Below are 14,299 nucleotides of genomic sequence, written 5' to 3' on the forward strand. Positions count from 1 at the left end.
GTCCCCCCCAACCCCGTCTGCTAAACAGCACGTGTGGGACCCGACAGTAAAACGTAGATAGATACAAGCCTTGTATTTCAGAGGAAGTCTCTCAGGAGTTTTTACAGATACTTTTCATTAAAAAAAAAAAATCTTTTAAATTATTTACGGTACGTGATCAGACTAATAAGTAACTTCAGCCCGTGAACAACCACAGACTGTAAAAGGAGCTCAACAAAGCGTCGAGTTGGCTCAAATCTAGGTGTCATATATATTCACACACACAAATATATGCATTTTAATGAGAGATGATTCACATATCATTTAATTTGCCCATTTAAACTGTATAATTCAAGGGTTTTTTAAGAATTATTTATTTATTTGAGATAGAGCAGAGGGAGGGGCAGAGGGGGAGAGAGAATCCCAAGCAGACTCCCCGCTGAGCATGGAGCCCGACTCAGAGCTCGATCCCCCAACCCTGAGATTGTCACCTGAGCCAAAATCAAGAGTCAGACTCTTAACGGACTGAGCCACCCAGGCGCCCCCAACTCAATGGTTTTTAACCTATTTCACAGAGTTGTATGGCCATCAGCACCACCGCTTTCAGAACCTTATCATCACCCCACAAAGACACCCCGCACCCACGGGCAGTCACTCTGCATCCCCCCGCCCAGTGCGCGGCGATGTAGCCACCCTGGATAGGCCACATAAACGGAGCCACGCGAGATGTGCCTTCTGGGACTGGCCTCTTGCGCTCAGCGAGGTGTCTTCAAGGCCCATGCACGTGGCACGTGCCAGAATCTCCTTCTTTTTCAAGGCGAAATACTAGTCCATTGTGTGCATCTACCAGGTTTTATTTATCCATCCATCAGTTGATAGACCACACTTAAAATTTTTTTTTTTTTTTTTTTACATTTTTAAGGTGTCCACATTTTCAGTAATCCTAAAACAGAAAAACCCCCCCCCCCCCCCCACCTGAGCTTTGAATTCGCTCTCTCAGTCGGGAAAGGCCCGCGGCAGGTGACCGCGCCCCAGCTCACCTTCTCCTGGGCGGACCTGGCCACACTCGAGACTCGCCGCACGGCCAGCTCGAGGGGCTGCTGCAGAGGGTCCTCCTCGAAGGACAGGAACAGCGGGCCCTGGAACAGAAGGAGAGGCACAGTGAGGGCACGTCAGCATGGGGCGGCCCCCGTCACGATTCTATACTGGGGAGAAAGCTCTGCAAACCTGGGAACATAACCCCCTTCAGTTAAAGCTGTGCTTCCATCAGCAGCGGGGGTCAAATATCGCTCACAATATAACGCGCTTGGGGCTGGGTTCGGTTACCAGAGAGGGACAGGAAGCAAGGAATGCACAACAAAACCAGACATGTGGCAATAAAGATGGCAAAGGGGGTTCTGAACACTCGAGTTTACAAGGGGCAGGGTGCTGGGTGAGGCGCTGAAGGTCCAGCTCACTATCTGGCCAAGCACAGCAGGGCCAAGGGCTCTGTCCTCTGCTCCTTTTGCCAGAAGAAAGAAGTTCTCTCTGGTTTTAGAGAATCACTTCTCCCTGCTCCACGTGGTGCGCCGCCTTCCTCTCCCCCCAACCAGTGGTAAGTGGGCAGGAACCCCCAGGGGCCAGCCACCTCTCCCTGGAATTTGAAATTCCTTGGCTAAAAATGAACCAGCCAGCTGGCTGTGCCCAAGGAGCGGATTCCTGAGCCCCTGCTTCACAGACCTTTGGGGCTGCCAGGCTCCTGCTGCCCAAGGTCTCCTGGGTCCACTCTGCCTTGGGCTCTGTGCACCTTACCACACCCTGTGAGTAAACCCCTCCGTTGTGTGTCAGCCCATGTCCATTTTCAGTCTTGCAACTAAAGATCTCCAAAGGAGAGATGTGCAATTACATTAACAGGACCACAAGGCAAGACTCATGTTTTATAAAAGAAAAATCAGGGCTGCGATAGTCAGCCAAGTCTTGGCCTTTTTAAAAATAAGTTCTCAGGGCGCCTGGGTGGCTCAGGCATTAAGTGTCTGTCTTCGGCTCAGGTCATGATCCCAGGGTCCTGGGATCGAGCCCCGCATCGGGCTCCCTGCTCTGCAGGAAGCCTGCTTCTCCCTCTCCCACTCCCCCTGCTTGTGTTCCCTCTCTCGCTGTGTCTCTCTGTCGAATAAGTAAATAAAATCTTTAAAAAAAATAAATAAATAAAAACAAGTTCTCGTGGAGGCCGAAGGCTTACGCCGCCATCACGACCCTGGAGTGAAACCCTTCCTGATGCGCTCTAAGAAGTGCCTCACCGTCTCGTAAGTTCTGATTGGGTGGTAAAAAAACATATATTCAACCTCCCAACTTCCCACCCTCTGTCATCATGTCAGACACTCTCCACGTGGCCAGCCATTCGCAACTACAGGCCACGATCGAGGGCAGGAGAATAAAATGGTACGAGATGGCACCAAAGTTCCTCTGACAAGCAGGGTGCAAATGAGCAAGCCATGAAGTTATCCGGGGGCTATTTCTTAAGAATTCCCGATGACCAAGAGTGAACCTAAAAGACCCAGAACGTTCTCACTTACAGGCGTCCGACCGTGCCCTGCTTTAGCAACATCTATCTCACCCCCTAAAATCATCAGGGGAGAATTAAATATACTTCTCAAGAGTGATGAAGTCACCCTTCGGGCTGCTCCGCAGACGTTCTCCGCGGCTGGAGCTTGCTTGGGTGTGAGCTGCGGGCCAGGGGCAGGGAGGGAATGGGCGGGCCGGCCGGGGCGGGCAGGGGTGGTCGCGGCTGCCCACACGGCCTGGTGAAGCAGCTGCAGCTACAGGGGCCTCAAGCACCCTGGGGACCCCGGTATCGGTGGATGTGCTCTCTACTCTCCTCCCTCTGACACCTTCTAGATTAAAACCCGGAAAAGATTCTGCTGGGAAATTGAACGTCAAGGGGTGGGACCCAAAGGAAATGAATTATTGAGTTAAAATAAAGATGCAAGGTTCCCTTGCCCTTCCAAAGGGCCCGGTCCTAGGGTTGCAGGAAGCCCAGCGTGCAGGCGGGACGCAAGCCCTCGCTGATGTACCTCTCACGCTCTGTCCATGTGCAGACACGGCCTCACTCAGACCAGAGCAGGGCTTTACGTCCCCAGGGAAAAGCAACACGCAGGAGCCACCAGGAAGACACCGAGAAAAGAAAAACACGAGGAGGACTAGTCCCACCCGACGTGAAAACACACCACAGAACCTCGGTAACTCCAGCTGTGCGGTCCGGGTGCGGGGACACAACGGCCCAGTGGACCAGACCAGCGTGTCCACCCCACCCCCAAATGCGCGGAGAAACTTCATGACAAATGCGGCATCCCAAATCACTGGGTTAAAAAAATGGATTTTTAAAAAAATCAGGATGTGGGAGGAGCCCCCGAAGGAATACAAACAAACAAATGAACCTAACCGCATTACCCATGAAAGCCATCACCCCCTGAAGGGGTGGGAGAACACAGAGCTAACCTTAGAAACTCTGGATGACGACATCCCGACTGCGTAAACGCATAACCTGGTCCGTAAGTGTGTTTCTCACAGGGGAGCAGGTCAGCGATGCAGAAACTGCTTCATGTGTCTACTAGAACTGACCAAGTAAGTCACCATGTCAGAGACAGGAAGGGCCAGACGCCTGCCTCTTGGAGAGGGAGAACAGAAGTGAGGAGAGGAGAGTTACCGGGACTCTGCTGTTGAACGAGAATCTGAGGTATCAGCCTCCAGGCAGACAGAAAGGTACAGAACAACAGACACGAGCCTGTGAGTGTGCGGGCAAACACAGCCATACCTCCTAGCTCTGTCTACTAGAAGGGTCTAGAAGCCATGAGACCGCAGCAGTAACAAGCACGTCTGATGCCCAGACCTTGGTTTCTTTTTTTTTTTTTTTTAAAGATTTTATTTATTTATTTGACAGAGAGAGACACAGCGAGAGAGGGAACACAAGCAGGGGGAGTGGGAGAGGGAGATGCTTCTCCTCAGCTGGGAAGCTGAGCAAGGAGCCAGATGCGGGGCTTGATCCCAGGACCCCGGGATCATGACCTGAGCCGAAGGCAGACGCTTAACGATTGAGCCACCCAGGTGCCCCCAGACCTTGGTTTCTAAACACTTCTCCAATAAAAGGTATCAGTGCGGCTCGAAGCAGTGGCTGAGCCTGGGGCTGGAAGAGCGGAAAATAAAAAATGCGAGATGAGTCTAGAACAAACATCTTGTGGAATCATGAAGAAGAGAAGTGCTAAACCGATAGATATTTATGTATCTTGATGGCGGAACACAAGAGAGCAATTCCGCCAACCAAGCAAGCAGCCATGGCATCAGATTATAAGCTGCAGAATAAAATAAGTATCTGTGAGTCCACATGGAGACAAGTCATCGAGGGCATGGAGAAGTGGGAGCTCTTTCTCGCAGGAGAATTGCTATGAATCCACGTAGAAGGAGAGAAGGAAACAGAGAACCATCATCCAGCAGACCAGATACACGATGGGTGCCAAAATCAGTGAGAAGGCTGACGAGTAACAGGACTTGTAACAGTCTCAAAGTAGCTCCCCAAGATAGCTCTTCACCACCAAGGGGATGACAGGAGAAGAGACACAAGGTATAAGGAAGAAAAGCCAGCAGAAACCACCCTCACCAGGGGATCAAGGCCAATGCCCCCTCAGTAAGAACTGTGACGTCACAAAGCCCATGCTACGGGACATTAATAGGGGCACATCACTTCTGTGGTTTGTATAACCTCGGTCCAAGCCTGTGAAAACACCAAATTGAGCGACATTTGGCAAAATAACCATCAGTCCTCTTCCGAGGTTGTGAGCTGTCAAGGTCGTGAAAAACAAGGAAAGACTAGGGAACTGTTACGGACTTTGCAAGACTGGGAGAAGTCGTAGCTCAGTGCCCTGTGGGACCTAATGGGATCCTGGAACAATAAAAGGAAACTGGTAGACTAGGTGAAATTCAAGTCAGGCCTTCAGTTTAAAGGCTTTGTGCCCATGTCAATTTCTTACATGTCACGTTGTTAATATCCCTGCACTAGGAATTATGGTAACATTGTGCCAATGTTAATTTCTTGGTTCTGATGTTGCCTGTGGTTATGTAAGGCTGGGTGAGGAATGTATGGAAACTCTGAATTATCTTTGCAACTTTTCTATGTATCTAAAAGCAGTAAAAAATAAAAAAAAAATTTTTTTTTTAAGGGAGACTTTACAAGAAAACAGCCCACCTTTATTGGCTATTTGCTAAATACCTCACACAGACCTCATCCTGCTCACAGCGGATTCTGTTTTCCAGACTGAACCCAAAGTCATCCTCCCCTACAGATGAAGCACAGAGAAGCCAGGGCTTGCCCAAGGTCACACAGCCCCGGAATTGCCTTCCAGCCTCAGCAGTGCAAACACGGCTTCTTCCAAGCTGCTCAAGAAGTCCCCTCCCGCCTCAGCAACCCACGACCTGGCCGATGGGAATGGAAGTTAGCTTTGGCTGCATTTTAGTTGACGTTAACACTACACCCACTCTTCCTTCCCCTCAATTCCTGTCTCTGGGAGAATGGGTGAGGGCAAAGAACAGCCGGAACTGGAGCCTAGTCCCGGGTTTCACATTGGCAATTTGCAAAGTCATCAGTGAGCCTCCTTGACTGTTGATTCTTTAGAAGTGAAAAACAAAGCACATTAAACAGCTTGTCTTGCCCAGGCTTGGCCAGCTCCCAAGCAGGGAAGGCCTGTGTCCAGACGGGGTGATGCACATCGCCACCCTTCCTCCCCGTCTGGTGACAAGTTCCTACCAGGGCCTGTCACTCATCCCCTGGCCGCCGGCTGCTCTGAGCCTGCCTTGGGCTGGGCACCGAGGTGGCTGTACCCAGAAACACAGGGCTCTCTGGGCTCATCCACAATCCTGGGAGCTGATGAGGACACAAGGTGTGGTGACAGGACAGGTGGCCTGGGTGGGGGTGGGGCAGCACCCTCCTGGATGGGAGGATGGGGGACCTCTGCGCTGAGACCTGAAGGTTTATAGAAGTCAAAGAATGAGAAAGGTTAATTAAGTGTTCAAGACGAAAGGAATGACCTATGGGAAGGCCCCACACAGGAGAGAACCCTGAATGTTTGAGCAGCAGAAAGGCAATCGGTTAGGGGGCGGGGCAGATCCACGGCCCTGACCCAAAGTCACCTTCACGTTCTTGCCAACTGACCTCCCATATCGTGGCCACCGACGCTGCTCAGGGAGTTTAGATTTTTGTGAGCGCCACTAAAAAAAAAAAAAAAAACACGCTGATCGTGAAGTTTAGAATTTTTTGAGCGCCACTCAAAGTTGGTTGTGAAATAGGAAAACTGTGAAGTCTTGTTGCTGTGTTCACTTTTTAAAATGTCAAAGCTCATATACAAGTCAGAGCTATTAATAACACGTTTTAAGTTCACAGTGTCTTTTTTTTTTTTTTTTACAAAGACCACAAATGGTCCCACAGTCTTGGTCATTTGCATTGAGAACATTCCTCTGAAAAAAATCCTCAGGCAAATGACTAAAGCAACAAACAGTTTTGGTGACCCTCCTAACTCAGGGCCTCTGCCAAGCTGGGCAGTCCAGTCCTAGACGAGCCCAGAACACCAGCCACAGGACACAGCCCTCGCTCTGCAGCCACTCTTCCCTACATGTGGCCAACAGCATCAGACTTGGGAGGGGCGTCCTGTCCACAAGGACCCTGGCTTCCAAAGCCTCCCAGGTGGGTGTTGGGGTAACTGGAGGGGTAACTGACGATCACCACAAACCACTTCATAAACGTGCACAGAAGTAAGGGGGTATTGGTTTCCAGGCTAGCGACTGAGCCAGCTCGAGGAGCTTTCTGTTCTCCGTGACCGAAGTGCCACCAGGTCAACAGGAATCCGGTGTTTGCGGCACCAGAGCGGAGACGTCACTGGGTGGGAGGGACCCCAATTGACTGGGGGCTCGCTGAGGGACAGGTGTGCACCCAGGTGAGAAGCTACCTGGGGAGCCCGTGAAGACCACGGTATGCTCCCTGCGCTCTGCCAACCTACCAAGTCCGAACTGGGGGGTTGGGGAGCGTGTGGATTTTCTCGAAGCTCTCTGGGCAGCTCGCCTGGGCTTTCAAAACACCTGGCATCTGCCTGACCAGCTGGTACAGCGGCAATGGTTTCCCCTTGTGTCTCCCTAAATCACCACCCTGTCTAGTTTACAAATGCTTCTGGAGTGAGGGCTGGAGCCCCAGGGGCCCGTCTGACACGGGAAGCCTGCACTGCCATAGTCGATGGTCAGGGTCAAAGGAGAGCCCACAAGTTAGCGACCAGCCCTCAGATGCCGGGAGATACGAGCCCCATCGTTAGGACAGCAGGTCAAACAATCACGCCCTTTCCCCCTTTCCCGCTGTGCCTCAGTGAACGGAGCATGTGGGTCTCAAAGTTGAACTTGCCGTCCACGGGGGGATGTGACAACAGACGCGGGCGGACCACACTGACACCCGCCCAGGAGCTAGGTCAGCCCGGGCAAGCCTCTCCAGCAGACGGAGGGCACTGTGTACAGGAGTTTAGGGTCCCTTCCAGTCTTAAAATTCAAGGCTGGAGCAGAGCTTAAATTGGGAGGGGCTCCTGTCTCCATCCACAGAGAATTCCCTCTGCATAGAAGATGCTAGGCATGGTTAACTTCATCCGGCGAGTCCTCAAGCTCCAGCAACAGGCGAAGTGGTCCCCCAGGGCAGGGCAGGGCAGGGCAGGAGTGGGCGAGCACCACTAAGCTGTTGCTCTCCAGAGGAGGCCAGGCTCCAAGCATCAACCCTAATCGGGGATTAGTGGGAGTCAGTGGGAATGGAGCTGGAGGAGGACAAAGGGAAACTCCTGCGGGGCCGGCCGCCAGGGTCGGGACACCCACTCACGCCACACCAGCTCACCCAGTGCAGCGGCAGTGGTGGGCCCGAGACAGCAGGCCATGCCCAGTCACTTACCCAGATCCTATCTGTCTGCAAAACCTGTCATTTGATTTCAAATCAAGCAATGCTTCCAGGCATCAGGGAGGGCAGAGGTTTCCACCACACACACACACACACCCACAAAACCAATCCACCTGACAACACAATCACAACCAAACTGCGTCCTCCCAAACCATGAGAGAAGACTCGGCACATTTGCAGCTTGATGCCGGGGTATTGCTACTTCCAGGCAGGAGTCTGCAATGACTGATGTCTGAAGCTCCACGGTGCATGGTGAGTAGCAGGGAGAGAAGACAGAACATGCAAACCAAATCTCTGTCTCCCAGAACAGAGTCCCTCCTGCTCCCACACAAAAATGCAGGTGATCTGGGTGAAAGCTTCAGGCATTTTTTTTTGGTGTTCTCTGCTTTACCTGACCAAGCAAAGACAAATCCCAGAGCAGCGTGTTCCTCCTTTCTTCTTCAACATGCCGGATGCATGCATGGGCAATCTGGAAGCATCCTATCTAAGGCAATCCTATTTTCTGAAGCCAATCAAGAAATGTCATGACATGAAGCAACATGATGTAAGCAGGACTATCCCAAATCTGCAGGAGGCAAGAGTCCCACGGTTAGAAGCGAAGGCTTCTACAGATCATTCAGCCCATACTTGCTCAAATTTTGCAGAGAACCGGGGCAAGGCTCCCACCTGCGCACGCCACCAGCCCAGAGTAAACTCAGCCGCAGAACCCAGGCCTGTGATAGCAGGTCAGTTGGGGCGCCAAAGACAGCAGATTCCTGGGGAAACAAATCTGTGTTTGCTCACACGTGTGAGGTCACATGGCTTTAGATGCGGCGGTTCCGGGGTGCCTGGCTGGCTCGGTCAGTAGAGCATGCGACTCTTGATCTCAGAGTTGTAAGTTCAAGCCCCACGTTGGGTGTGGAGCCTACTTAAAAAGAGGGGGTCGGGGAGAGATGGGGTGGTTCCCCTGAATAGGAGATGTCCAGCTCTGGACAGCTGGGGTACAGATTCTAGGCATCAAGACAGACGGCAGTCAACTGACCTTTGAAGGCTTTTTTCATCCAAAAGGTATAGTGAATTTTATACTTCAGAACACGCGGTCTTTTGAGTTAATGAATTTATACTCATTTACACTCAAAGACTTCTTGTTCTTAAAATCCATGGCTATGTGAGTCAAGGCCATGGCGCAAAGACCAGGCAGAGGGCCCCCTAGGGAATATTTCGGAGGGTGAGGGATCCAGACATGAAGCACTCACTACTTTTAAAGTGAATGGCCAGAGGCTTCTCCACGGAGCCTCGCAAGCAGGTGGAGGAAGCAGGTGGAAGAACACAAAAGCAAGGGTGATGAGCAAAGGCTGGTCAGGCACTTCCCCAAACACACCAGGCCTTAATTCCTCTCAGGGGATGCCCAGAAATTGTAGACGCCAGGAGCTTGTCATGAAATGAAGATGTCTTAAAAGTAAAAATAAGTCACCAAGGAATTAACTGGAAGAAACAACCGCGGGAGAGTGTGGTGGCAGAATGAGTTAGTGAGCCCCCCAGCTGGGAGGCAGGGGAGAGCGGAGTTCAATGCCCGCTCTGCCACCCACAGGCCGTGTGAGCCTGGGCCGGTCACCTAACCTGTCTAGGCCTCAGTTTCCCCACCTGTAAAATGTGGACAACGCCTCCGTCCCAGGAGTTGTGAGGGTCCAAAGAGAAGATATATGTACTGAAAGTCCCCAAGACCATGTCTGGCAGGTGGCTGGCCCACAACAAAAGCCACTACTTCCATAAGCCAAGGGGTGCAAACCTTTGGGAAATATGTTCTTGGAAAAAATTCATTTCTATAGATGGAATCATATTTGGGTCACAGTTATTCATCTATCAGGTGTGAAAGCAGTAAGTATCCAGCTGGGTACCGGAAGCCACCTGGGACTCCAGGAAGGGCAGCGGGCCCCTCCGACAAGTCCCATCCAAGGCCAGCGTGTCCCTGCGGTGGACCCGGGGCCCGGCACACCTGATGGGTGGTGAACACCATCTAATCGCTTTGTCTTGATTCCCCTCTCCCGGGTCTTTCTCCTAACTTTCAAGAATGCTCCGCCGCGGGGAAGGCTCACTTCCACCCGTCCGGGGCGGTGGCGAGGCTCCAGGGAGGAGCTCTGCCCTTACAGCCGGCAGCCGGCCCTCAGCCTCGCAGCCACGACCCGCCCTCACAGACACTCACCCCTTTCCGTTTGGCCTCATCATTCAGGGCGGTCACCCAGGCGGCCTGCCACCGGCTCCTCCAGCTGTTCAGCGTCAGGATCCAGGCGAGCAGCGCGTCGGACTCGGGGCGCCGGCCCTCGCCAGGCTCGGCAGTCCGCCGCGGGGGCCGGGGTCGCGCCCTGGCCAGCGCCCACTGCGCCAGGTACAGGCCCACCGTGCCCAGGGCCACGACGAAGAGCGACACCAAGACCAGCCACTGGACCTCACCGAGCCACGAGCTCAGGCGGGACATGGTGATGGCGCATACCCGGCGCGCCTCGCCCCAACTTGCCAGGGCAGCCCCGGGCCTGGGGGCGCAGAGCCCGCGGGCGGCGAGCTCAGGACATGAGCGCGCGGCCGGCCCGGCCCGCGCAGGGGCCGGGGGAGGCTCGGGCCGGGGCGGGGCGGGGGCGGGGCCTGGGGCGGGGGCGGGGCCTGCGGGGCCAGGACCGCCCCTGCGCCCGGGCCCTCGCGGCCGCGTCCCCCCGCGGCCCGCCCCGCCACCCCCCACCCCCGGCCCCTTAAAGGCCCCGCGGCCCCGCGCGCCTGCCGGTCCCCGCCCCCCCCCCGCGTCCCCGCGCGCCTGCCGGTCCCCGCCACGCCACGCGGGCCGTGGCGGGGACGCGGGGCGGGGTGGGGCTGGCTTCCTCCAGCGGGGACGTGCCCCCGGCGTGGCGCCGCGACAGCTCAGTGCGCGGGGCTTTCCACTTAGCTGGACCCCAGGCCTGCGGTGGGGCCCGCGGGTTTGGCTTTCGTGCGCGTGTGTGCGCGCCTGTGCGCGTGGAAGGGTGATTTCTAGGATCACCATCTGCCCAACAGCAAGACACTTAACATACTTGGAAAGTCCCTAGAAATCCGCAACTCGCACCCTGAAGTCTGGAGGGCCTGGAGCCTCCCCTCGCGGGCTGCGTGCTCCCGCCCGAGGAGGGTCTCAGGAAAAACGCCCCAACTTCGCAGGGATGGGTTCTTTGTTAAGAATTGTGTGCACGTGTGTGTGCGCGGGCGAGGCAGGCCTCCTGCGCCCCTCACCTTGGAGACTCAGCTCCCATTAGTAGGAAATGCCACGAAACACTAGCCCGAGATTCTCGGAGGCCGAACGAAGGGCCTAAATCACAAAATAGTGATTCGCATGTATTTTCTGCAGCTGTTATGAGACGGATTTGACCTTGAGTTGGGTTGGCTGCACCCAAGCGCTTAGCCTTCTCTCACCTAGCATTCTCGGTGCTCCCTCACCTAGCATTCCCGGTGCTCCCTCACCTAGCATTCCCGGTGCTCCGGCCTGGTTGATACCATCAGTGGGGATTCTGGCTCTGGTGTGGCAGCAGAGGGGTCCTCCCTGGCTTCCCCTCAGCCCCTCCCTGCCGCTGTTCTGGGAAAGAAAAACCCTAGAAAGTGGCCCAGAGGGGAGTTTGCTAAGGAGACAGGCTAGCTTGATGGATCCGGGATTAGGAACCTAGGTCTGGTTCACAGGATAATGCCATTGTTGACACTTATTATGGAAAAGCCCCGGGACAGTAGAGCAGAGAGAACCACAGATGCTGTGATGGATCTGTGCTGGAGACCCAGTGCTAAAGACAGGAGTGAGGTGCCTCCCGGAAGGGGGAGGTTGGTACAAGGGCATATGAAGGCGTGTGTGTGTGTGTGTGTGTGTGTGTGTGTGCAAAGGCCCTGAGGCAGAGGGGGCAAGGGGGTGTGAGAGTTAGAGGCAGTCAGGAGGTAGGCAGAACCTGCAACTGGAGCCCCCAAGTGATGGGTAGTGGATTGTACCATGGAAAAGGAGAAGCAACAGGCTCTCTTAAGCACAGAGTGAAAAAATGGAATTTTACAAATATCACTTCCAGCAGCAGGCGGAGACCGGGTTGGTAGGAAGTGGGGGGGGGGGCGGCAGAGAGACCAGCTAGAAGGTGATCCCAAGGGTGCAAGAAAAGGGTTTAAACTAGGCCTGGTGCATGGCGGGGAAGGAAAGGAGGTATTTCTTGCTTAGAGGTGGGAGACCAGGAGACAGAGAGGAGGGCGAGTTTGGGTTGTGGGCGGGGAGCAGCAGAAGGACAAAGGAGTTTACACCCAAGGGGCCTGACTTTCTTTGAAAAAGAGGAAGGGATTGGGAGGCAGCTAGTCTGAGAGCCCTTGTGGGAAACAGAACAGGAAGCTGGCAGAGAGTGCCCAGGTGAGCTGGGGTGGGGGTGGGGGCGGGGAATGAGCCCTTACTTGGCACATCTGATATTAGTAAGTGGAAGGAGAATGATCCTGTGAGCTCTCTGCGAGCTACCTAGTCATTGAACACTAGTTCCCCATTTTGCCCGCAGGCTCCTGGGGAGTGTGGGGTGGGGGAATGCTCTCCTTCTTTCAGAAATCTCTTCTTATTTGGAGGAAACACCTAATTGTTTTCTGATCTGTAGCCAGATCTGCGCAGTTGAATAATTCAAGGACTCCAGCCCCCTTGCCAGAATAACAGGGATAACGAGATACCTGGGGCTCCAGTCTCCGCCTGTGGGCAAGGTGACACGTGTTGGCGGTTACCAGATAGCCCGCCCTGCCCCGCGTGACCGGTGGAACGAGTCTCCTCCCTGCTCCCAGCACAGCGCCCCCTCCTCCGCCCCACATCCCTGTCCTACTCCCAGCACAGTGCTCCCTCCTCCGCCCCATCTCCCTTGGGCCCAAGGAGCCAGACTGCTGCACTGCCCAGAAAGGACTCTCCTCGCCACCAAACCTTTCAAGATGTGGTGAGTTCCAACACTCAGGGCAGCTGCTTGCTGTTTTTAACCACTCCTTAAAGGGAACCCCGCTGCTTTGAAGTGAGCATCTGTGCGCAGGCGAGGGGGGTGGGGGCAGGGGTCTCAGTGCAGGGGTCCTGGCCACTGTTCCTGAGCTGGGCTCTCACACTGCCCCCTGTGGGAGACTATCTTCACATCAACCTACGGGACCCACCAGAGACAGCAGCCTGCCTGGAATTCTCTAGAAAGCATCACTCTGAACCTTGGACCAGGTGAGTCCCATGGTGGTAGGGAAGAAACAGCAAAAGCTGCATTTCCAAATTTTTCTTCAGAATGTTCTAGAATAACTGGTTGTGAGGGCACAAGACCCAGGAGTAAAGGCTCCATTGTTCTATTTTTTTTTTTCATGTAAAAATCATTTCCAAAACACTTTTCGTGTAGACAAACATTGCTTGCTGGGCGATCCCGCCCAGTCACCCACTCGCTGCATGTCTCATCTGTGCATCCAGGATGGAAGTATTTTGACATCTTTCCTACCAGGATATGCCGTGATGATGTTACATTTTTAAAAATTAACACATATGTTGAATGTCATACATGTTTCCTATCTATAAACAAACCCAGGTATTCTTAGGAATTTTAAAAAATGATTAACAAAAAAAAAATTGGGATAAATACTTTAATACTTATTTCCAAATAATTATCTTAAATTTGTAGAAGAGGGAAGGGGGAGGTACCGGAAGTTTATAGTTTGTTTCTGACTTGGTAGAGAAGCTCCTTCTTCAGTTTGCGTGGTTATTATTATTGCTCGAATTATCACGTTGGGCTCTGGTCGCTGGCAGCCCGGGGCGTGGTGGGCTGGGACACACGACCCTGGACTTGGCCTGAGGACCCAGGACTACAAATGTGCAGCTTCCTCCAGCAGCCCCCGAGGGAAGACATTCCAAGAATTCCCTCTCTGCAAAATGCTTTTAAGATTTGGCTCCATGCCCTCGGCAATGGGGTCTGTGGGGACATTTGACCGTCTCCTTGGCTACGTTCACAGGGCCCTAGTCATTTCCACAATCGGGAGGCTCGGTGTGCTTCGGGCTGGTTTCCTGTCGTGCCTGCAGTGGTTACAGGGCACCCGTGAACCCTGTCAAAGGTCACCCACGACCAGAGCCGGGCCCTGCGCCAGCTGGGCCCCCCCCACCCCGTCAGAGGCTTTGAATTCTCCGACTGACCATTCGGATGCTGAGATGTGGTTCATGATGCCTTCGTAACAGTCCCGCAAATCTGCAGGAACTCCCAAAGCGCAGCTTGTAAGGGCTGGGAGAGAAGCTTCTGAGTCTGCAGACTGGGCCACATGCAAGCCACCCCCGGCAGGAGTGACTGGCACAGGACGGGCGCCGAGCGTGCAGCCAGCCCTCCGAGCCCCCAGGATGGGCGCCGTGCAGCCAGCCCTCCGTGCCCCCAGGAT

General features: G+C 54.0%; 1 protein-coding gene across 1 annotated transcript in view; it reads right to left on the bottom strand.

Moving 5' to 3' along the window:
* Positions 1-14,299, bottom strand: part of C2CD2 (C2 calcium dependent domain containing 2) — a 61,254-nt gene that overhangs the window by 43,227 nt on the left and 3,728 nt on the right. Inside the window, exons 2-3 of the mRNA XM_032392541.1 lie at positions 10,107-10,514; positions 1,020-1,118 (exon numbers count right to left, since the gene is read on the bottom strand). Of these exons, the coding sequence (XP_032248432.1) occupies positions 1,020-1,118; positions 10,107-10,514 (507 nt within the window). The remainder of the gene's footprint in view (positions 1-1,019; positions 1,119-10,106; positions 10,515-14,299) is intronic.

The sequence above is a fragment of the Phoca vitulina genome, unplaced genomic scaffold, assembly GCF_004348235.1.
Source record: "Phoca vitulina isolate PV1807 unplaced genomic scaffold, GSC_HSeal_1.0 scaffold68, whole genome shotgun sequence".
NCBI classification, from domain to species: Eukaryota; Metazoa; Chordata; class Mammalia; order Carnivora; family Phocidae; genus Phoca; species Phoca vitulina.